The 24,343-nt window shown below is 37.1% G+C and overlaps 1 protein-coding gene across 6 annotated transcripts in view; it reads left to right on the top strand.

The window, feature by feature from the left end:
• The window catches only part of CTNNA2 (catenin alpha 2), a 1,155,573-nt gene that overhangs the window by 1,085,051 nt on the left and 46,179 nt on the right, over positions 1–24,343 (top strand). For all 6 annotated transcript variants that reach the window (XM_074397692.1, XM_003922543.4, XM_010333399.3 and 3 more), the window contains 2 exons: positions 4,365–4,478; positions 12,283–12,464. In XM_074397692.1, the coding sequence (XP_074253793.1) occupies positions 4,365–4,478; positions 12,283–12,464 (296 nt within the window). The remainder of the gene's footprint in view (positions 1–4,364; positions 4,479–12,282; positions 12,465–24,343) is intronic.

Below are 24,343 nucleotides of genomic sequence, written 5' to 3'. Positions count from 1 at the left end.
AATGTTCCTCACAGCTCAAAAATAAAACGGTTGAAAAGACTTGATAAGCTGTTTATGCAATGAAATTTACTTATTACAGATTATCATTATCCTACTAATCAACATGGCTCCTTACAGTGTCTAGTTTTATTAATTTTAAATAGTTCAGTATGATTAAAAAATTGGTAACCCTGTCTTGGTTATTCATTTATTTGTCGAAAGCTTATTAGATGTCCAAACTTTTGGAGTTTAAATACAAAGATGAACAAAGCAGACACAAGTCTCTACCCTCATGGGATTTCTATTTCTTTGGTAGGAGACAGAGAATAAACGAGTAAATATAATGTCAAACATTGTGCCACAAAAAAAAAAAAAACAAAGAATCCTAAAGGGGATAGAGCTTCTGGTGGGCATGGATCTTATGAAAGGAGGTACCTGGGTGGCATTTGAGAAGATACTGGGAGAAGGAAGGGGAAATAAGCCCTAAAAGTATTCAGGCAGAGCATGTTTCAGGCGGAGGTATTGGCAAGTGCAAAGGTTGGAGCTAGGAATCTCGACCTAGAGACCTAAGGGACTTACTGAATGAGTTGGGAGCCATTGGAGGGTTCTGAGCAGGGGAATAGTGTGAGCTGACTTAGACCTTAAAAGGACCACCATGGCTGTGCTGGTGAGAACAGAATGTATAGGGCAAGAAAAGAAGCAAGATCAGTTAGGAGCCTCCAGAGTAATCCAGGCCAAGCCAGAGTTGCTGGTTGCCAATCACTCCTGACTAGAGGTTTCTGTTTGTGCCTTTAGAACTCTAATTCGATTTTCTAGGCTGCAGCCCATTGCAGTGGTGTAGCTCTGTTGGGAAATCCCACCTCATGTATCTCTCAAACTCTCCTGCCAACCTGTATTCTCCGCCTTCTCCCAGTGAAACTCTCATATACCTTTGGGCCCTTTCTTTCAATGGTTCTTATGACATTTTATGAGAAATGAGAAAATACAGAAGGATTCAGTCTTTTCTCCTGGATTCACGTGGAAAGTTTACTTAACAATTCACATGAACAGGTGAAATAACTGAATCCTTCAGTATTGTCTCATTTTGTTCCTCTGCAGAGGCTGTTGCAGAGGAAATTGAGCAGTAGCAGCAGGTGAATGGGTCCTGTTTTATAACTGACATGTGGTATGACCCTGGTCAAGCCACATGATCTCCTTGGACCCCTGTCATGGGCACAAGTTGATCTCATAGTCTCTTAGGAGAGATTTTGCTGTCTGAATACTTTGTGCCATTTTGCACATAGGACCCACTTCCACAACAAAACAGAAAGCAGTGGAACCAAGAACTAGAAGTAGACTTTAAGTGGCTTCTATTTATTCAAAAAGGCTTCTCAAAGAGCACATAGACCCAACTTGCATCTTCGGTCTCTATTGTCCAGTACAGTGAAATACATATTTTACTTATTCCTTTACCTTGTAACACTAATAATACAAGTGTAATCTCCCCGGGCCCATTTGCAGGTCCCTTGTAATTTTCTGTTTCCATTGATTTATGGAGGTCTTTGACCAACTAAAAAATAAGTCAGTTTTTAAAATGAGTAATTCAAAAAGTAATGCCATGAGTAGGAGACACACTCCCATGCAGTCAGCAAACTGCACATGCACCGAACAATTTATATGGATGGCTTGGATGGCTTGGTTGCATGTTTAAGGCACGTGAAAACAGCTTAAGATCATCTGTTTGCCTGGTGGTATTTGTGATGGTAGAAACATGGGCTCTGAAACCTTCAACTTGTTCCTCACCTCTGTGGTTTGCTGGGTGTGACACTTTGGAAAATATGCTCAAAAATTCCGAGCCTGTTCAGACACCTATAAAATGGGGATTACATTTATTTCATCAGGTTTTTGTAAGGATCAAATTCTTTAGCTGAATGCCTGTCCCATAGTGGGTGGTAAACAGTGATTGCCATTCTTATTGCTGTTGTGATTAGGTGTTATATTTTATTATTAAGCACAGTAATGATCACTGTCATTTATGAATTTAGTTGATTTTTATGGTTCCTAAAGCATTTTCCTATACATCTGAGCATAGGAGTCCTGTGGGGCAGAACATGCAAACAGCAATTATAATCTCCGCTTTATGAGCAGGGAGACACAGAAGCACAAAACTGAGTGACTTGCCAAAGACACATAGCTTGTGAGTGTCAGTTAGGCCAAAACATGCAGGTCCCTTGAGGCCTCATCCAGGTTATTATCTCTTCTGATTTTACCATTTTTTCTTTATTTTGGTTCTTGGGCCATTGTCACTCGAATAAAAGCTCATCATTATTAGCCTTACACTGCCAGGTTGAGTTTGTCATTGACTCATCTGCTAAATGCACAGATCACTGAAATGTTTGGACATAGTACTATAAGCACTGTCATATTCTGCTTGTTTCTGTTAAATGAGATTTTCGATTTTACTTTTTCTCTTTTAAGAACTAATGACGAAAAATGCTTGTAATCTTGTCATCTCATCTGTCAGCTGATTTTACCAACTTGCTGTAATTGTTCCACAGTACACTGAAAAAGAGGGAGGAATGATCAGAGAATATTGTCTCTGTCCACAATAAAAATGCAACCAGTTATTTGAACTGAGTTCTGCCTACAGGACCCCCGCTTTAGTTAATAAAATGTGAGAACAAAACCTCTTTCTTCTCTCCTTATTTTAATATTCCTTTGGAAAAAAAACGAACGTCTGTAGATGACTGAGTGAACGTTAATAAGGTTGATGGTGAGAGAGAAGGAAAAACAAGAGTGAAATGGCAAAGCTTGGAAAATTACTAGGCATAATGTGATATTGGCATGAAAGACCCCATTTTATGCCTGTCTGACTAATCTTAAGGCTTCATCAATAACCACACCTGATTAATTACACTGTGGTAGCCAAAGAAACTAGCAGAATAAAAATGTGCCATTTTGTTGGATGGGGCATGGGCAACTGTATCATCGGTATTACTTGCAGTCTGCTCTTTTCTTTTGAAAGACAAAGCTCTGGGATGTGGCCCTACTATATACCAGGAGGCAGTCTGTGGAAGATCATCACTTTTCAGGCTAATCTCACACGATTCACCCTCTTACTTCTGTTCACCATCCGTGCTACCTTTCAAATTTAACCTCGTAGAATTAACAAAACATGATAGTTTAGAGTCCAGGCTTCAAGGTGCCTGATTTAGTAGCCTTAGATCAAGATATAATCTCTCATGCCTCAGTTTTTCTACCTGGAAAATGCAAAAAATAGTGTATATATTATAGGAATATTAAGAAACCTGCATGACTTAGTGCCTGTAAAGCAGTTAGAGAAAACAATGGCAGACACATGGTTAGCACTTAATGCACAGTTATCTATTATTATTGCCGTTGAAGATGGAAAGGTGTTTTATTCCTGGGTTAATGGATTCTGTGACTCATTCCCATAATCCTAGCACTTTGGGAGGCCAAGGCAGGCAGATGACTTGAGGCCAGGAGCTTGAGACCAGACTGGCCAACACGGTGAAAACTTGTCTCTACTGAAAATATAAAAATTAGCCGGGTATGGTGATGTACACCTGTAATCCCAGCTACTTGAGTGGCTGAGGCACAAGAATCACTTGAACACAGGAGGTTAAAGTTATAGTGAGCTGAGATCGCACTGCTGCACTCCAGCCTGGGCTACACAGTGAGACATGTCTCAAAACAGACAACAAACAACAAATCCTAAGTAATAATGACAAACATTTAAAAAATACCCACTGTGTGTCTGAGACTACATAGAGAATATATTGCCTAATCTCCACAGCAATCATAGAGGTAGCTACTGTTACCAACCCCAATTTACAGAGGAAGAAGTCAAACTAAGATAAGACAGTTTATTTATGGGCACATAGGGGCTCATATTCAGGCAGTCTTGTCTCTAGAGCCTGTGCTTATGCCCTTTATACCTTATGACTTTGTGACCAAATTAGATGTTCCATCAGGTCTTGCCTTTGGCCTAGAGATATACAACTTTTTTGTTTATGGAACAAAAGTGTCATTCTAGAAGTATAGGTGTAAATTTTGTTGTTGATGGTTCTTTTCTTTCAGTAGATTTGGATGGGTGGAAATAATATACAAATATATTTTTTCTTAAAATTAGTGTATCACTTCAAGTTAGGCTTACTATACCTTTGGGATGAAATAACAAAATATATAGTTTTAAAGTAAATTTGGGCAGCTTGATTTTTCTGACTCCATTCCAGCTACTACCCACTCACACAGCACATGTGGGTGCTATGTAGGATGGTACAAGCTCTTGTTTTCTGGGGGATATTTGGCCTTTGCAATGAAGTGTGTGGTTGGGGGTGAAGATTATCAATATAAATATGCTGATTTTTTCTTTTTGTCTTTAGACCCCAGAAGAACTAGAGGATGATTCTGACTTTGAGCAGGAAGATTATGATGTGCGCAGCAGGACAAGTGTTCAGACTGAGGATGACCAGCTCATTGCAGGGCAGAGTGCACGGGTGAGTGGACACCTAAGACTTTGGCTCGGCACACAGGGACCCTGTTTACTAAAATGTTTTGAGGATATTTCTAAGTTCCAGAGACTTGGTACCCCAGAGATTCGTGGGTTAGAAATCTGTGCCCTTATCTGAGGCTGTTTATAACAATTCACATTTTACCCAATGAAAATAACCACCATTGCTCCTGATTCCTCCTAATAACTCCCCTCTTTTGCTATCACTGGAAACATAGCAACCACATGACAGCAAGCTTTTATATGTATAACTGGGGTTGGGTATTACAATTAGATGATAAGCTGACAGGGAACACTGTCATCTTCAAATTTGGCATTGGCACAATCACCACTGTTCTGCCTGAATTCTCCAAGCTTGTTAACACAAGGGACAATGACAAATGAGGAATCGGGGTACTGCTGTGTTTATAACAGGGTTGTTGCTCCATGCAATAGCCTGTGTTCTATTATATCTAAGACCATATCTTTTGAAGTTGGTTCAAGGCCATTGGATAGAGAACTTTTTGTTTTCTCATGTTACTTGTCTACTCCCATGGTGGTATTCCTAGATCTGTCTGCCATGTGATAGAAAAATTCATTAGAGACAAACTAGAAATACGCAAGTTTAAGGCAAGGATCAGGAAGCAACAGAGGACCACCTCTGCCTGGTGTCTGAGTACTTCATGATACTGTTCACTAATGCATTTGGTCCAAAGAGCATCCTAAATTTGGATCAATCTGATCAGCCGTATTGCCCACAGGATAGATGTATGTTATCAAGGCTGGTGGTGAGAGATAAAGTCCCTAGAGATTGCATAGGATGGTGAAATTTTCCACTCCTTGAAGGATCAGTTTCCAAAGAGTAAAAAGAATCAGATTACAGTATAACTGAGAGTTAGATATTCTAATTTTCTATGGTAAGTTGTATTTAAATAAAAGATAATGAATAGAAAGCAGGTGGTTGAGAAAGAGAAGGTAATTTAAACTAGAAATTGGAAAACCCCAGAAAGCCCACACTGCCTTAAGAATTATGAAAGAAAAATAATCAGAGGTTAAAATAAATAGGACTTGAAGGAGATGTTTAGTCAAGAAAGACTATGTGTCTAAAACTCAATTTCTCTTGTATGCTTTATGCCTTGATAGTCTCACCCAACAATCAAGTGACCCAAAATATAAATAAACATTAATGAGGGATGTGAAGGTCAAGAAATATTAAAGACAAAGGCTTTCAGACAGATATGATTTTCAATTGTAAAGGGCAGCATTAGAACCATCCTCAAAGCTATATGTTGCTTAGTTTTTTCTGAGTTTCAGACCCATCACTTCTAAAATGTGAGTAACAGGTACCTGATAGGATTCATATGAAGATATAATTACTTAATATTTGTAAACTAGTGGGCACAATAATAGACATACAGTAAAGGCTCAGTAAAGATGACCGTGATTATGATCATCCTTTCTAAGGGAAATCCTTTCTGATCACATGATGGAAGGACCATACAAAAGTAGGCATAGAGCCCCCTACTTTAAAAATTCCTTGCAGACTCTATTTAATCACCCCTAACATGTTGAAAATTGGAACGGTCAGTAACTTGAAAATCTTTTGACTCTGTATTGGCAAAACGTCACACTAATTAAACATACGATTCGTCTTCAGAATTAAGTAAAACCAGCATTTTTATGTCACTGACAAAGGGTGAGTTTGAGCAATTCATTCAAGCATGAAGCAATTCAAAGTCAATTTGATTGACTAACTGCAACTCAGTATAGGTACAGCCTAGAATCCACTGACTAGTGTTCTTAAAATCCCAGACAGGTTGTACAACTCATCTTGCTTTAAAATCACCATCTTGTCAAAATGGCATGATTAGTCCCATCTACACTAGGAAGAATAGAGTCCCAGTATACTTCTGTTTCATTGGGAACAGAATTCTAGTCTTATTTACATTAGCCATCAAGTCAATGATGATGGGTGGAAATACAATTCAGAGGCTTCTGTCTTTATCATCTATTATTTCTCCACACTATTGTCTTTACTGAGTTTTTTTTTTTTCCCAGCATGAATTACAGACAGGGTCTAATATAGTAAGAACAGCACTCCTATAATTCAGCACTTGCTAATTTGCCTTTGAGGTCCATCATGTGGTCTGTATGATTAACTTGCAGCAGACAGCATTACTTATTGAGTCAGCCTATTTTAGCCTGTAATTATGTGATGACAAATCAGAGACATGGAATTATGGCTGTTAAGTTGGAAATAAGAGGGTGCATTGAATTGCTGAAATGATAGATGGTCAGACTTTTGACCAGCAAAGTGTGCTAAGTTGGTCTAAATTGTGAAAGAGGTGAACTTTGCTCTTCCCTGCAGCCAGTCCTCGATGTTAATGATATTACTTTGTGTTCTCATTTAGAGAAAGTCTCGCTTTCTGAAAATGGTAAATCAATGTAAAAGGAGGCGCAAGTGGGAGATAAGCTTTTAGTAACCCTATCCAACACTGCTATCAAATTCTGGAATTAGAGTATTTTAAAAAAATTCCTTTATATGCCCACATCTGCTGCTTGCCTACAACATTCTGAGGGAGAAGAGAGTTGGGTGGGGGCGGGGCTATGAATCAATATGGGAATCAATATGGAAGGCAGTGCTCTGATAAAATATGGAGGTGATCTTACCCTTTGATCCTAGACATGACATATTATAAACTGTTTCTCCACAGATTGACACAGTTAAAATAGGTTAGTAACACTTGCAAGGCACTTAACCTTGGAATCACACAGACCCAATTTTAAATATGGACTTAGCGAAGCTGTGTGACTTTGGGGCAACTTTCTTAACCTCTCCATCTTTCATCTCTTCCTATGCTATCTCATAAGGTCACTGGGTGAATTCCATGATAAAATGTATCACATGATTTAGCATACAAATACCTAATAATTAAGTTGGTGGTAATGGTGATGATGCTTGTGGCTTGAGCTAATCATTCCTTAGAGGGCTGACTAATTTCACCTGAAAGAGTTGGATAATTCAGGCAATCTTGAGAGGTTTTACTTGAGTTAATGGGACAATTACCTCAATTTTCCAATTCACTTCACAGCTAGAGACTGGTAAGAATCAAAGGACTCACTCCTTAAGTACTTATATTTATTACCCTGCTTTAAAGTCAAGTGAGTAAAAACAGGCACATTGAGTTTTTTGCCCCTTTAATTGTTATTTATAAACACTCTTGTGCTTGAAACTTAATGATAGCCTCTTGCTCTCTGCTTAAGAAATGAATACTTGTCAGTTTGGGGACCCGTAGACTTGAAAGATTATTTTTTCTCCTGGAAATTGGAAAATAATTATATCAAAAGCTCCTTGAGATTTAAGTTGAAGAAAGGATTCAGTGCTATTTGAATGGTTGTTGGCTTTGGTGCTATTCGAATGGTTGTTGGCTTGTATCAGTGATTTTCGCTTTTATCTTAATAGGTAGGGTTTATAACTATCACCAAAAAATAGTTGTTTGTTCAGAGCAAAGGCTTGGAGAAACTCTGGGGTGGAGGGAAGAAATCCTTTTGGACTAAAATCTCTGATACCACTAATTTGGGACCCCACATAAGGCAGATCAAGAATTTGGAGAGCTGTGCTTGGCTACTGTGAAAAGAAGCAGAAAGTATCAAACTGTCCCAGAGAATCGAATCATATATATAAACAGAAAATCTGATCTGTCCCCTTTCCTCTTGGCCATGAAAATAATTTTTCTCATGTTCCCTCAGTTTGAGAAATTGAAAAATTGCATGTTATGTATTTTATGTTGGTTTGATTTCAGTGTAGCTGACTTCTATTTTTTTCTAGCTAGAATGGCTTTCATGTGTTAACATTTCAAACTGCTGAGTTACATTGATAAGACCTAATTAAAACTCATGTGTTGAATTCTAATTTGATTAACTTGCAAATTTCACAGTTTGTGATCTACTGTTTATAGATAACCTTTTTTAAAATTCCAGTTTCAGAAAAGGTCAATTATGAATTTTTAAAAGCAAGACCATTTTAAGAATATTTAGGAAGAGACTTCAGCTCATTGATAGCTACATAAGCAGAGGCAAATGGAAGGATGTTTTCATCCAAGTCACTCACCATTAAGTGTGTTATTCAGGTCAGGCACCCCTAGAGCCAAAATAATATCTTCCTTTGCAAACTTGCATTGGAGGGGGCAGTTTTTTTTCAGAACTGTGTCCTTAGAACCTGTGTGTCAGTTCTGGAAACTTCTCTTGAATTATGTTAATACAGTAAGTAGAAAAATGTTTAAGCAGTCAGTCAAAAGATGTTTATTAAGCTTCTACTCTTGGCAGGATATGGCTGCCTAAAGCCTAGGGAAGCACATAGAGAAGTTAGAGGTAGGGCATTAATAGGAATTAGAGAGCAGAGCAAAGCAGTTAATATTGAAGTGCTAAATTGTATAATGGAAACCCAAGTGCTATCATTGACAGAGAAGTATGCCCCCTTCAGGGCACAAATTAACCTTGTGTAGGGACAATGAAATGTGCATTGCTTTTCATCTGGGGATTGAACATAGAGTCTAGAAGTCTGCTGACAGTTTTACGGATTCTTTTATAGAGAAGCACCTAGCAAATACTTTAAATGATGCTGGTTTAGGAGCCGTGTGTTCTAAGTAAAGCATGATTTGCTCTTACGTATGAGGAGGACAATAAACCAAAAACAGCAATAGGTCATCAGAAAGAGATAGTTAAATAAAAAAAAAAACAACTGCATATTTAATTTCTGGGAATCAAACATATCTCAGATGCAATGGATTAGTTGTCTTGCTATGAACACAACATTGCAAATGTGAGGTTATCATAAACTCCTATATATCAAGTACCTTTTTAAACACAGGTTTTAAAGTTACTTTAACAATAGCTTTCAAGATAAAATATTTTAAATATCTTTAGTATTCTGACAAGTCTGGATTTTAAAATATGGATTAAAATTTACACATACACTTGCATATCCAAGCATATGTACACATGCTATTTAAAGCCACATACGTGCATATGTGGGAGTTAGTAGATATGGCTATTAGTAAGAAGCATCTGTGCAGCCACTGGCTTGAGGATACCTTTAGGCAAATCAGACACCATAGGCAGCTACTGCCTATGGCATCCACCAGGATACACAGCCTGGCAAACAGTGCCAGTGATTTCAGTGACCCTGCCCCCACTTGGTTGAGTACCCTTGGACAGTGGGCAAGTTGCATGGCCTTGCACAGCTGATGATCCAGTTGTGCACAATGGTTAAGAATGATCTTAGCTTGCCTGGGTTTGAATCCTATTCCTACAGCCTATTACTTGTGTAATATTACAAATTTTATGAATTTCTCTGGACCTAGGTATTGTCATTATTAAAATGGGGATAATAAGTAGATTGTTATTTGACATACACAAGCGTCAACAAAATACCGTGTGTATACATAATCATAACAATCTTCTATTTATAGATAGTTGCATAGAGGCTGAGCTCATCCCTTTCCCTATGGCAACTAAGAAATGAGCCAGAGGGATAGTTGGAAAGGAAAACTAATGGCAGAAATGATCATATAATGTTAATGATAATTCTATACATACATACTTCTATTTTTTTGAAAAAAATACTTCATTTGCTGTCCACCATCAAAAAGTGATGGTGGGCAGCAAATTAAATAATAAATATGTGTTTTGTCAAAATAATTGACAAATTATATACATGCCAATATTCTGTCTGAAGAGATCAATGGTATGATCCATTTAACAGTGAAGTCTTAACCCATGTCAGTTACAGGGTCTTTGTTGAACCCAGTTTGTCTGAGCTCACATAGCCTGATACCTCTATTAGACCTTAGTTCTAGTCACTCACGTTGAGAGAAGATTTACAATTTATGAAGCAGTTTTCTTGTGTTATTTCACTTGCTCATTGCAAAAACTGTTGTCCCCCAAGTCGTACTCTATGGGTCTGTCTGCTGGAAAATGGGTGTATCCCAGAAGCAGAAAGTACCTATTTGCATGCTCCTGATTGTGAAGTGGGTTGCGTACAGTTTTGGGAGGATGTAATAAGGTGATGTCAGACATTTCATTCAGGGCTTGCTGCATAAATGATGTCTAACAAATATAGTTAATTCTCACTATTCATGAGAGTTATGTTCTACAAAGTCATCATGAACATTTAATTAGCAAATATTTAATCGTTGCTTCTAGGGGAAATACAGCATTAGGTTCCTCAGAACTGCCAGTCAAGACAGTTTCTTCAACTGATCAATATATAACTATGTTTAATGGGTGTTTCTGTTTAGATACTTTATTTTATATACTTTAATTCATGAACACTAAACTCATGGCCAATAGCTCTGTAACTCATGTCTGATTGAAGCTTGGCTAACACATGTATTTTCTCCATAAGGCACATGTCAGCCCTCTCATGCTGAGGGACACTAGACGCCCTTGAGCACCATGCTTGGAGCCATTTTAAATAGCAAAGTTGCTAACACAAAGCACAGGCTGGGTGTGGTGGCTCATGCCTGTAATCCTAGCACTTTGGGAGGCTAAGGCAGGTGGGTTACGAGGTCAAGAGATGGAGACCATCTTGACCAACATGGTGAAACCCTGTCTGTACTAAAAATACAAAAATTAGCTGGGCATAGTGGCATGTGCCTGCAGTTCCAGCTACTAGGGAGGCTGAGGCAGGAGAACTGCTTGAACCCAGGAGGCGGAGGTTGCAGTCAGCTGAGATTGCGCCACTGCACCCCAGTTTGGCGACAGAGTAAGACTCTGTCTCAAAAAAAAAACCACACAACAACAAAAACCAACAAAAGTGTGAAAAAAAATGTAGCACTAAATAAACCACAAAAAGTATACTTGCTTACCATACCAGAGCTGAAAAAGGAAGGCAGAGCATTGCCTTGTTCAACCTCATTTGGGAATATGCATATCAGGCAACTCAAATTTTTTGCTGTTCTGCCCACATTTGCAAATGACCATGAAAATGCTACAAGCCTTGATTTGGGGGTTACAAATATATTTTAGAGAATAGGCAGAATTGCCAATGAAGAATCCATGAACAAGGAGACGACTGCAGTCCTCCCTTTTCTACATTTTCTTACCTAGCACTTATTGAAAATCAACCCATGCTTCCTAATTTTATACTTTATCCCATTATAACTTTTCTGCCTACATACTCAAAGGCTTTACGAGGAGCCACAGGCATGCTACCACCCTAAAGCAGATGGGGGAGGGCTAGGAGTAGGCACGCCATCCCCAGAATGCCCTGGGTAGGGGATTTTTGTTTGGCACCTCTCTATAGACACCTTCATTAACACTCATAGAAAGTCTCCCCCATCCGCCCCCATTTGGATGCTCAGATAGTGTTTAAAATTCCTCTCCTTTCCAGCGACAGAAGGCCGTTTTTCTTTTTTCCCTTCTCTGAACAGATTTCACTGTTGAAAGAGGTGCATTCTTTCATCTGGTAAAAGTTTCCTGAGACCAAATATAAAAATTGTCAAGAATAGCTTCTTTTGAACAAACATATGCCATCAAAGAGGCAGAGAAGTTCTGTTATTGTCAGTGCGCACGTAGCTTTGGATATCTCTGTATTTTTCATATATGGGAGTGGGACGGGGACTTGGGGGAAGCTTATCAGCCTGTACTTGTGGCCTCCCTGGAATGGGGAAAGGCGTGCTTTCCGGAATGGCAGGGTAGCTCATAAGCCTTTGCAGGGTCTGGTTCTGCCATCCGCTGAAGGCAGAGTCAACATACGGTCTCTACTTCCTTTGTCACCGTCACTCACGCTTTTTCTGTAACCCACGCAGGCCATCATGGCGCAACTACCGCAAGAGGAGAAGGCAAAAATAGCTGAGCAGGTGGAGATATTCCATCAAGAGAAAAGCAAGCTGGATGCAGAAGTGGCCAAATGGGACGACAGCGGCAATGATATCATTGTACTGGCCAAGCAGATGTGTATGATCATGATGGAAATGACAGACTTCACAAGGTGAGGCCCAGAGCCAGGGAGAAGAAGATAGATTTTTTTTCATTAAGCCCAGAAGTGTAGCAGTATGTATTAGCATGTGAAGCCTGCTGAAAAATTAAAATACATCAATGTAACGTGGTGGTATTATAAATTTACATGTATAAGTCAAAATGATCTGGACTTAATTCCTAGCAGATAGGTAGGTCTTTTTGGTCAACGAGAATATATTCAATGTTGTAGTTACTGTTGTTGTAATTATATACCCTAAGGAAGACATAAAATCAAATTTATGGGTGACTTATCTTTGGTCTGTGCTATTTTGCAATATGCTTAAATATTATTCTGAAGATAAAGTGAATGATTCATTAATATCCCTTTGGAAAAATATGTACCTGTGTGTGTGCACTTGTATACTATAGTATGTTGTAATACTAGTTTGTGATCTAACAACATCAATTTAAGCTCACATTTTATTGTTATATATTAAGAATCAGGCACCACAATCTAAGATTTCATTGTTTTTACAGAGAAATTAAAGTTGTGTAAGATTTATTTATTTTAGCTCTGAGCTAGTGCTTTTGACAAATCAAGTGACCAGTCAGAATTTTGTCAGGAGCCTTTTCTTCACCAAGGGTTAGTGCTGTTCCTACCACTGCATTTTGGTTTCTTCTTTAAAAGAAGGTGATATCTTTGCCCTTTCAACACAAAGGGCAAACCGAGGGAGAGCAAAATTCAATCAGAAGCTCCCTGAATCTTGAATCTGAATATCAGGTGATTTGGGGGCAAGTCTCTTACTCTCTGTTTATTTGCGAAATGGTGAAATCGTACTTGTCTTATCAACTTCACAAGAGGGTTTTAAAATCCAAAGCGATAATGCAAGTATAAATTATGCTGACATACAAACATAAGCTATCATTTTACTGTAGTTTTTTTCTGGAAAACACACACATTTGCAAAGATGTTTTAATGATTTAACATGGTATTTGTTACTGAAGTTATATAAGATATATGGGAATGTCAAGACGTCATCTGATGGGTGACAGTTTTTTTAATGGTTGTTGAATGCTTCTAATGAGAAAAGCCTCAAATTGATTATAAGTTATAATTTAATATGGAACATCTCTGCGTCATCCCCTTTGCCTCTGGCCAATATGTATTAATGACATTGGTTGGCCCTTTTTCCAAATATTTTAAAACTGTTTTTTAGTTCAGTGGAATGACTTTGCTGTTATGGAGGAGACATTTGAGACTTTTAAATGTCATTGTACTCATTAGAAGTTCAAATTTGTACATTTGGTTAGTCTTTGTGGACTTTACACATTTATTTCACAAAACGTAACAGCAGGGAAAAATTTTGAGCCATTATTTCAGCCTGAAATTTCCTACAAATCAGACTATTATGGCAGCCTCAGTCATTGTTTCTCAAGGCCTGGGATGACTTAATTTGCTTGCTTTCAACATTTTATTAGTACTTTATCTGATGGTTATTATGCAATCCATTAATAGTGTCACTTGAACAAATAATCTCATTACGGTGAATAATGAATCTGCTCCTGTTACTAGTTTTGATCAGGAGCATATTTTATAATTATCTAGATTATGTAACTGTAGTCAAGGCACAGTTATAAAAGATATATTTGAAGGGTCTTGTTACATGGTATTAAATAAGACACATGTCTGTTAGTCAAAGTATAGCTTTAAAAGTGAGAAGAAGGTGTCTTCAATTTCCTAGGGATTTCATAACATTATTTTAGATTGATTTGAATAATGAAATGTCTAGGGAGCTACCAGTTACAATTTTTCCCCCTGCATGATGAGTAGTTTTGTGCCCTTTTGTTAGAGCACAGGGAGGAGTATAGTAATTAATGACTAGAGAACCAGAGTAGACTGAGTTTGAAATGCAACACAGGAAGTTGAGGCTTCATTGCTGCCTCCATCTGCACAGCCTGTTTTTTAGGAAACAGACAGCTGACTAGTGCCTTTCTTTGTGGCCTCTCACCTAAGTTTACTACATTTGACCTTATACATTGTTACTATTGCCCTTCCACTTGCATATTCCACTTCAAGGAGGAATAATTTTAACTCCGTAACTCTAAACATTTCTAAGAACCATTTTCTCTTATTTTTTATTTATTTATTTATTTTTTTTGAGACGGAGTTTTGCTCTTGTTACCCAGGCTGGAGTGCAATGGCGCGATCTCGGCTCACCGCAACCTCCGCCTCCTGGGTTCAAGCAATTCTCCTGCCTCAGCCTCCTGAGTAGCTGGGATTACAGGCAAGCGCCACCATGCCCAGCTACTTTTTTGTGTTTTTAGTAGAGACGGGGTTTCACCATGTTGACCAGGATGGTCTCGATCTCTCGACCTCGTGATCCACCCGCCTCGGCCTCCCAAAGTGCTGGGATTACAGGCTTGAGCCACCGCGCCCGGCCATTTTCTCTTATTTAAAGAAATGGATGTAGCTGATTAGGAATTGACACATGGCTACTCTTCCTAATATATGTGTTTAAAGGGCATGTGGGTACACAAAATACTCTGGCATTTATTATCTTGTTTTATTCTTATCGCTAGCTAATTCATTAATTTCTTTCAGTAATCTCAATGCTATTCACTCTGTTATTGAAGTTGAAGGGGTTCTGCCTCATTATATGTATAATAACTTCTTCATGGAAGATAAAACTGATTATGCCTCATGTCTTTTTCCCACTCAGTTCTTGACTTCCATCTCATGGACAATGGCAGAAGCACCATCATGCACAGAGTGAAATCATGCTTTTCATGTCATTTTTCAGAAAGAAATAGCACGTTGCTAGTCTTGTGTCCCGATAAGGAAAGGTGTGCAGACAGCAGTAGCTCAGGTTTAATTGTATAGCAAAGAGCAAAGCTGTTTATAGAATCAACTTTAAGTTGAAATCTTCAACAGTTTTGAGACTAAGATAAACAAAAACACTCAGGGTACAATTGACTGTAAAATACTAAGCACTAGACTCAAAAATCATATAATGATTCTGTATTTCCCAAACTTTATTTCCTGCCTTATTTCACATGCTGAGTACCAAAGCTTAGGGAGCACTCACCTGGTCTTTCAATTTCAATTCTTTACCATCCAGGCCACATCTGGCCAGTGAAGGGTAGCCAACCAGCTTCCTTTGCACCAAAGCTTTTGTTAGTTCCTTTTTTCACAGAATAAAAATCCTGCATTTGCTCTTGGAGACCTACCTTCCTTGACTTGTAGGCATCTGTCATAATTTTGTACTTCTTTAGCATCTGACCTTGCAACCTATTCCACCTTTTCCAGAAGTACCTAGCATAGTTCAGCTTGTGATAATGTAGTTCCACCTGAGTTCTCAAAATTTCCCAGATTCACTCAACTGCTATACTGCGCTGTCCTCATGCCGCTTCCACTGATGAGTAAAATTTCCCAAGCATTCTGGCCACTGTATATCTCCTTTGAAGAAATGTCTATCCAAGTCTTTTGCCCATTTTTTAGTTGGGTTGTTGGTTTGCTTTCTGATGTTGAGTTGTAGGAGTCCTTGGTATATTCTGGATATTAATTCCTTATTTTCTATTAATTACTATTTTCTCTTATATTACTGGTTTCTTTTTCACTATTTGTTGATAGTGTTCTTTGACACACAAAAGTTTTTAGGCTTGAAATTGAACATCTTTTTTTTTTTTTCTTTTGTTGCTTGTACCTTTAGTGTTATATCCAAGAAATTATTACCAAATCCAATATCATGAAGTTTTCTCCTGTGTTTTCTTCTTTGGGTTTTATACTTTAGTTCTTAAGTTTAGCACTTTCATCTGTTTTTGGTTAATTTTTAAATGAGGTATAATATGAGGACTGCTCCTTCTTTTGCACGTAGATAATCCAGTTTTCCCAGCACCACTTATTGAATTGAAAACACTGCCCTTTTCTAGGACCTAAATATTAGCAAAATCTTAGTATCTTTATAGAAATTCATTTGACCTTATATGTAAGGGTCTATTTCTGAATTCCACTCTATTCCATTGATCTCCATGTCTGTCTTTATGCCACTACTACACTATTTTTATCACTGTAAGTTTTAAAATCAGAAAGTATGAGACCTCTATTTTTTGTTATTTTCAAGACTGCTTTGGCTATTTGGGTTACTTTGAGATGCCATGTGATTTTTAGGATGGAATTTTTAATTTCTGCCAAAAATGCCTTTGGGTTTTGATTAGGGATTATAGTGAATCTGTAGATCTCTTTGGTTAATATTGACATCTTAAGTCTTCCAAACCACATTTATTGAATTACTTTCCATTTATTTTTCTAATTTCAACAATAGTTTGTAGTTTTCAGAATACAAGTCTTTTTCCTTCTTGGTTAAGCTTATTCCTAAACATTCTATTTTTTTGATACTACTGTAAATGGAGTTATTTTCATTTTCTTTCAGGATTGTTTATTACTAGTGACTAGAAACATTTTGCTGCAATTTGCCTGAATTCAGTTACTAGTTTTATCAGTTTGTTTTTTTAAAGAATCTTAAGCATTTTCTACATGTAAGATCAAGTCACCTGTTAACAGAGATGATTTTGCTTCTTTCTTTCCAATTTGAATGCCTTTTCATTTTTTAACTTGCCTGATTGGACTGGCTGGAACTTCTAGTACTGTGTTAAATAGGAGTGGCAAGAGCAGGCATCCTTGCCTTGATCCTGGTTTTAGAGGTAAAGATTTTGTCATTCACCATTGAGTATAAAAAGTTAGCTGTGGGTTTTAAAACTGTCATTAAGATGAAATGAAATTGAAACATTGACAGCTGCTTTTAAAGTTAAAAATATGTGGTGGTGTTTCTGAGGTGTCTGTTCGGTTCCATTGGTCTATATGTGTGTTTTGGTACCAGTACCATGCTGTTTTGGTTATTATAGCTTTTTAGTATAGTTTGAAGTCAGGTACCATGAGGCCTCCATCTTTTTTCTTTTTTCTTAGGATTGTCTTGGCTATACGGGCTTTTTCCATGTGAAATTTAAAGTATTTTTTTTTTCAAATTAATTGTGCAAAGACTCAATGGTAACTTGATGGGAATGGCATTGAATCTGTGAATTACTTTGAGCAGTATGGCTATTTGCATGATTTTGATTCTTTCAGTTTATGAGCATGGATTTGTTTGTGTCCTCTGTTATTTCCTTGAACAATGGTTTGTAGTTCTTGAAGAGGTCCTTCATGTCCCTTGTAAATTGTATTCCTAGATATTTTATTCTCTTTGTAGCAATTGTGAATGGGAGTTTATTCATGATTTAGTTCTCTGCTTGTCTATTGTTGGTGTATAGGAATGTTTGTGATTTTACATGTTGATTTTGTATCCTGAGACTTTGCTAAAGTTGCGTATTAGTTTAAGGAGTTTTTTTGGCTGAGACAGTGGGGTTTTCTAAATGTACAATCATGTCATCTGCAAACAGAGACAATTTGATTTCTTTCTTCCTATTTGAATACCCTTTATTTCTTGCTGTTGCCTGATTGCCGTGGCCAGAATCTTCAATACTATGTTGAATAGGAGTGATGAGAAAAGGCATCCTTGTCTTGTGCCAGTTTTAAAAGGGAAAGCTTCCAGCCTTTGCCCATTCAGTTTGATACTGGCTATGGATTTGCCATAAATAGCTCTTATTATTTTGAGATATGTTCCATCAATGCCTAGTTTTTTGAGAGTTTTTAACATGAAGTGATGTTGAATTTTATCAAAGGCCTTTTCTGCTTCTATTGAGATAATCATGGTTTTTGTCATAACTTCTGTTAATGTGAGTAATTACATTTATTGATTTGCCTATGTTGAACCAACCTTGCATTGCAAGGATGAAGCCAACTTGATCATGGTGGATACGTTTTTGATGTGCTGCTGGATTTGGTTTTCCAGTATGTTATTTAGGATTTTTGCATTGATGTTCATCAGGAATATTGGCCTGTACAACCATCTGATCTTCTACAAAGCTGACAAAAACAAGCAATGGGGAAAGGATTCTCTATTTAATAAATGGTGCTGGGAAAACTGGCTAGCCATATGCAGAAAACTGAAACTGGACCCCTTAATTACACCTTATACAAAAATTAACTCAAGATGGATTAAAGACTTAAATGTAAAACCCAAAACCAAAAAAAAAAAAAATTCCTAGAAGAAAACCTAGGCAAAACCATTTAGAACATAAACATAGGCAATTACTTCATGACTAAACACTAGAAACAATTGCAAAAGCCAAAATTGGCAAACGGGATCCATTTAATCTTAAAGAGCTTCTCCACAGCAAAAGAAACTAGCACCAGAGTGAACAGGAAACCTATAGAGTGGGAGAAAAAATTGCAATATATCCATCTGACAAAGGTCTAATAACCAGAATGTATAAGGAACTTAAACAAATTTACAGGAAAAAAAAACAAGCCCATCAAAAAGTGGGAGAAGGATATGAACAGACAATTCTCAAAAGAAGACATTTATACAGCCAACAAACATAGAAAAAAAAGCCCATCATCACTGGTCATTAGAGAAATGCAAATCAAAACCACAATGAGATACCATCTCATGCCTGTCAGAATGGTGATCATTAAAAAGTTAGGAAACAATAGATGCTGGTGTGGCTGTGGAGAAATAGGAATGCTTTTACATTGTTGGGAGTGTAAATTAGTTCAACCATTGTGGAAAACAGTGTGGTGATTACTCAAGGATCTAGCACCAGAAATACTATAACTGGGTATATACCCAAAGGATTATAAATCATTTTACTACAAAGACACACGTACACGTATGTTTATTGCAACACTGTTTACAATAGCATAGACTTGAAACTAAAATGTCCAGCAATGATAGACTGGATAAAGAAAATGTGGCACATGTGCAACATGGAATACTATCCATCCATAAAAAAGAATGAGATCACGTCCTTTGCAGGACCATGGATGAAGCTGGGAACCATGATCCTCAGAAACATAACACAGGAACAGAAGAATACCACAAGTTTTCACTCAGCTGGGTTGAACAGTGAGAACACATGGACATAGGGAGGGGAACAACACACACCAGGGCCTGTCAGGGGTTGGAGAGGGAGGGAGGGCATTAGGATGACTACCTAATGCATGTGGGACTTAAAACCTAGATGACAGGTTGATAGGTGCAGCAAACCATTATGGCACATGTAAAACTATGTAACAAGTCTGTACTTTCTGCATATGTATTCTGGAAATTAAAAAACTAAAAAGGGATTTTCTATAGGGTCCCAAAATTTTGCTCTTGGACGTTTATCTAGAGACGTGAAAACTTATATTCACCTCAAACCCTATACATAAACATTTATATTAGGTTTATTTGTAACAGTCCCAAACCGGAAACTACCCAAATGTCCTTCATTGGGCAAATAATTAAGCAAACTGTGTTACATCTACACTATAGACTACTACTCAGCAATAAAAGTAATGCAAGGGTTTGGATAACCTTAAGATAATTATGCTGAGTGAAAAACTGTTATCTTGAATATTGCATACTGTATGATTTTATTTAGATGGATTTCCTAACATAACAAAGTTATAGAGGTAGAGAAGAGATTCATGATTAGGAATATGTTAGGAATGGGGTAAATGGTATAAACTGTATGAGACAAACTTGTGGTGATAGTACAGTGTGTGTGTCAATTGTAGTAGTAGAGTTACATGAAGCTGTACTTACACAAGTGTATAAAAAAGAGTGAAAGATGAATATTCCCTGTGGATTTCACCAGTATCAATTTCCTGGTTTTGCTATTCTACTATAGTTATATAAGATACTAACATTGAGGGAGGCTGGGAGAAGAGCAAAACAAGACATTTCTACACATATTTTTTTTAATTTCCTAGGAATCTGTTGTATTTCAAAATGAAAAGTTAATCATAGAAGACAAAATTAAATAAAGTTAAACTTAGTTCCTCAGTCACACTAGCCACCTTTTAAGTGTTCTATAATTACATGTTGCTAGTGACTCCATATTGGATAGTGCAGAATTATAGAATGCCCATCATTACAAAAATTCTGTTACTTAACCTTGCTACATCAGACACTCAATGTCTGAAGGATCCTTAGAATTCACTTGAAACTGTACGGAACAGGCAAAAGCTGGAAGCATTCCCTTTGAAAAGGGACACAAAACAAGGATGCTGTCTCTCACCATTCCTGTTCAACATAGCGTTAGAAGTTCTGGTCCGGGCAATCAGGCAACAAAGAAATAAAGGATATTCAAGTAGGAAGAGAGGAGATGAAATTGTCTGTAGACGACATGATTGTGTATTTAGAAAACCCCATCATATCAGCCCAAAATCTCCTTAGGCTGGTGAAGTCTCAGGATACAAAATGAATGTGCAAAAATTACAAGCATTCCTATTCACCAATAATAGAAAGCTAAATCATGAGTGGACTCCCATTTATAATGCTACAAAGATAATCAAATACCTAGGAATACAATTTACAAGGGATGTGAAGGACCTCTTCAAGGAGAACTACAAACCACTGCTCAAGGAAATAAGAGAGGACACAAACAAATGGAAAAAAAAAATCCATGCTCATGATAGGAAGAATCAGTATACTGAAAATGGCTATACTCCCCAAAGTAATTTATAGATTCAGTGCTATCCCCATTAAGCTACCATTGACTTTCTCCACAGAAAAAACTACTTTAAATTTCATATAGAAACAAAAAAACAGACCATAAAGCCAAGACAATCCTAAGTAAAAAGAACAAAGCTGGATGCATCCTGACTTCAGATTATACGACAAAGCTACAGTAACCAAAACAGCATGTTACCAGTATAAAAACATATATATATATATATATATATACACACATACATACATACACACACATACACTAATGGAACAGAACAGAGGCCTCAGAATACCACACATCTAAAATCATCTGATAGACAAACCTGGAAAAAACAAGCAATGGGGAAAGGATTCCTTATCTACTAAATGGTATTGGGAAAACTGGCTAGCCATATGCAGGAAAAAAGAAACTGGACCCCTTCCTTTCACCTAATATAAAAATTAACTCAAGATGGCTTGAAGACTTAATGTAAGACATAATACCGTAAAAATCCTACAAGAAAACCTAGGCAATACCATTCAGGACACAGGCATGAGCAAAGACTTCATGACTAAAACACCAAAAGCAATGGCAACAAAAGCCAAAGTTGACAAATGGGATCTAATGAAACTAAAAAGCTTCTGCACAGGAAAAGAAACTATCATCAGAGTGAACAGGAAACCTACAGAATGGGAAACATTTTTTGCAATATATCCATCTGGCAAAGGGCTAATATCCAGAATCTTCAAAGTATTTAAATGAATTTACCAGAAAAAAACAACTCCATCGAAAGGTGGGTTGAAGATATGAACAGATACTTCTCAAAAGAAGACATTTATGCAGCAACAAACATGAAAAAAAGCTCAACATCACTGGACATTAGAGAAATGCAAATCAAAACCACAATCAGATACCATCTCACGCCAGTTAGAATGGCAGTCCTTAAAAAGTCAGGAAACAACAGATGCTGGAGAGGATGTGGAAAGTAGGAATGCTTTTTACAATGTTTGTGGGAGTGTAAATTAGTTCAACCATTGTGGAAGACAGAACCAGAAATACAATTTGACCCAGCAACCCAGTTACTAGATATATACCCAAAGGATTATAAATCATTCTATAAAGATGTGCACACATATGTTTACTGCAGCACTGTTCATGACAGCAAAGACTTGGAACCATCCCAAATGCCCATCAATGATGGAGTGGATAAAGAAAATGTGGCACGTGTATATCATGGAATACTATGCAGCCAGAAAAAAGGATGAGTTCATGTCCTTAAAGGCATGGATGAAGCTGGAAACCATCATTTTCAGCAAACTAACACAAGAACAGAAAACCACCTCATGTTTTCACTCCTAAGTGGAAGTTGAACAATGAGAATACATGGACACAGGGAGGGGAACATCACACAGTGGGGCCTGTTTTGTGGTGGGGGGGCTAGGGCTGTGTTAGCAGAAATACCTAAACTAAATGATGGGTTAATGAGTACAGCAAACCACCATGGCACATGTGTACCTATGTAACAAACCTGCACGTTCCGCACATGTATCCCAGAACTTAAAGTATTATAGACGAAAAAACAAAAGAATTCACTTGAAACCTATGCAATGATAGCATTAAAGGAAAATGCTAACCTTGCCACATAAGCCAAATTGAAGGTCTTCTCTTTTAAAGATACCGATTATTATTCCACAGTTACTTCCCAACTACCAGTAAGGGCAGTCACACAATCTGTTACGTAAGCAAAAGGCAGTGAGTAACTTTGGTCTCTCACTCCCAGAAATGGCATAACTATTTTTTTTTTCTGTTTCACTTTTCTTCTGTTCATGATGTGGAGAAAATGGGTCATGTCACTAACTTTGTGTTCATTGAAATAAACTTTGGCCTGGAAACTTTCTTAGATGTTGCATTGTATGCAGAACCATATGTGAGATATTCAGGATTTCCCAGATGATTCAAATAATCTTCTTTATTTTACATATGATTTAAACTGCACTTTAGTAGTTCTAATTTTTATGAATATTTAGACAATTGAATTTGGCAGTTGACAGTTTTTCTCATGTTCTTTTTCTGGGTATTTTTGCTATTTGTGTTTATATTTTATAGTAATACATTTACAGAATTTAAAGATAAAAGGGAATAAAATTTTAAAATAAAATTGTTTGGGAAAGGATTAACTTTTCAATGTATTGTCCAGGGACAATTGATTACTAGTTTAGAAAAACAGAGAGTGTGATTCCCATCTCACCTTATGCAATAAGCATAAACTGTAGGTGGATGTACTATCTAAATATAAAAAGGAAACTTTAAAATTTTAAAATAAATTGTAAGGATATTTTTATCTTGGGATAGTGAAGAACATACAAAAAGCACAAACTCTAGTATAAATGATTAATACATTTGAATATAATAAAATTAAAATTTAGATTTTAAAAAACTGTAAAAAAAGAAAACACATACAGACCAAGATGAGAAGTAATTTGTAATATAATAAAAGGTCAGAATCTAAAATATCTGAAGAGCTTAGATAAGCAATTTAGGAAAAAAAGAGTCAATCGAAAAATATGCAAAAGATTTGAAAAGACAACTCAGAGAAAAGAATATATAAATCATGAATAATGATCAATAAATGAAGAGACTTAGTCTCCTCTGTCATAATAAAAATGAAAATTAATTTTTTTACAACCATCAGCTTGACAAGAAAAAGTAAATGCATTTTAATATCTAAATGACTGAACGTATCTACAAAAAAATAAATATACCACTTTTCTCCTCCTCCTGGGCTCAGTAAACCTCTTACCTCAGCCTCTGAGTAGCTGGGACTGCAAGATGGTCTGAGGCTCCTGGGCTCAAGCGATCTACCAACCTCAGCCTCGCAAAGTACTGGAATTACATGTGTGAGCCACCGTGTCCAGCCAGTATACAACTTCAATTACAGTAACTTGTACAATTATCACTCAGCTCAAGAAGCCTTCATAATCTTTTTCTAGTTCACAGTACCTTTATTCTCAACTAGTTGTAACTATTACCTTGATCTCTTTCAAGATATGCTGATGGTCTACTTGGGGGGAAACCCAGAACTTTGTAGCGTTTGCTAATTTTCCATGAAGTAAATACTCCGATCACGGCAAATTTCAAGCTCCCAACATTTCAACTGGCTTGTCCAGTTCCCAAAAACCTATCAAATAATTCTCGTATATATGAGCCTATTCCAGCACTCATGTCAATCCCTTCATTTCTGTGGTTTTCCTTTTTTTCCTTTTTTTTTTTTCCGTTTACTACCTAAGTCAGCATCTTTAAATAGTTTTGTTTTAGTTGCTTCTGACAATATCAATATTA

The sequence above is a fragment of the Saimiri boliviensis genome, chromosome 1, assembly GCF_048565385.1.
Source record: "Saimiri boliviensis isolate mSaiBol1 chromosome 1, mSaiBol1.pri, whole genome shotgun sequence".
Taxonomy (NCBI): Eukaryota; Metazoa; Chordata; class Mammalia; order Primates; family Cebidae; genus Saimiri; species Saimiri boliviensis.
This window is presented reverse-complemented; position numbering and strand designations above follow the sequence as displayed.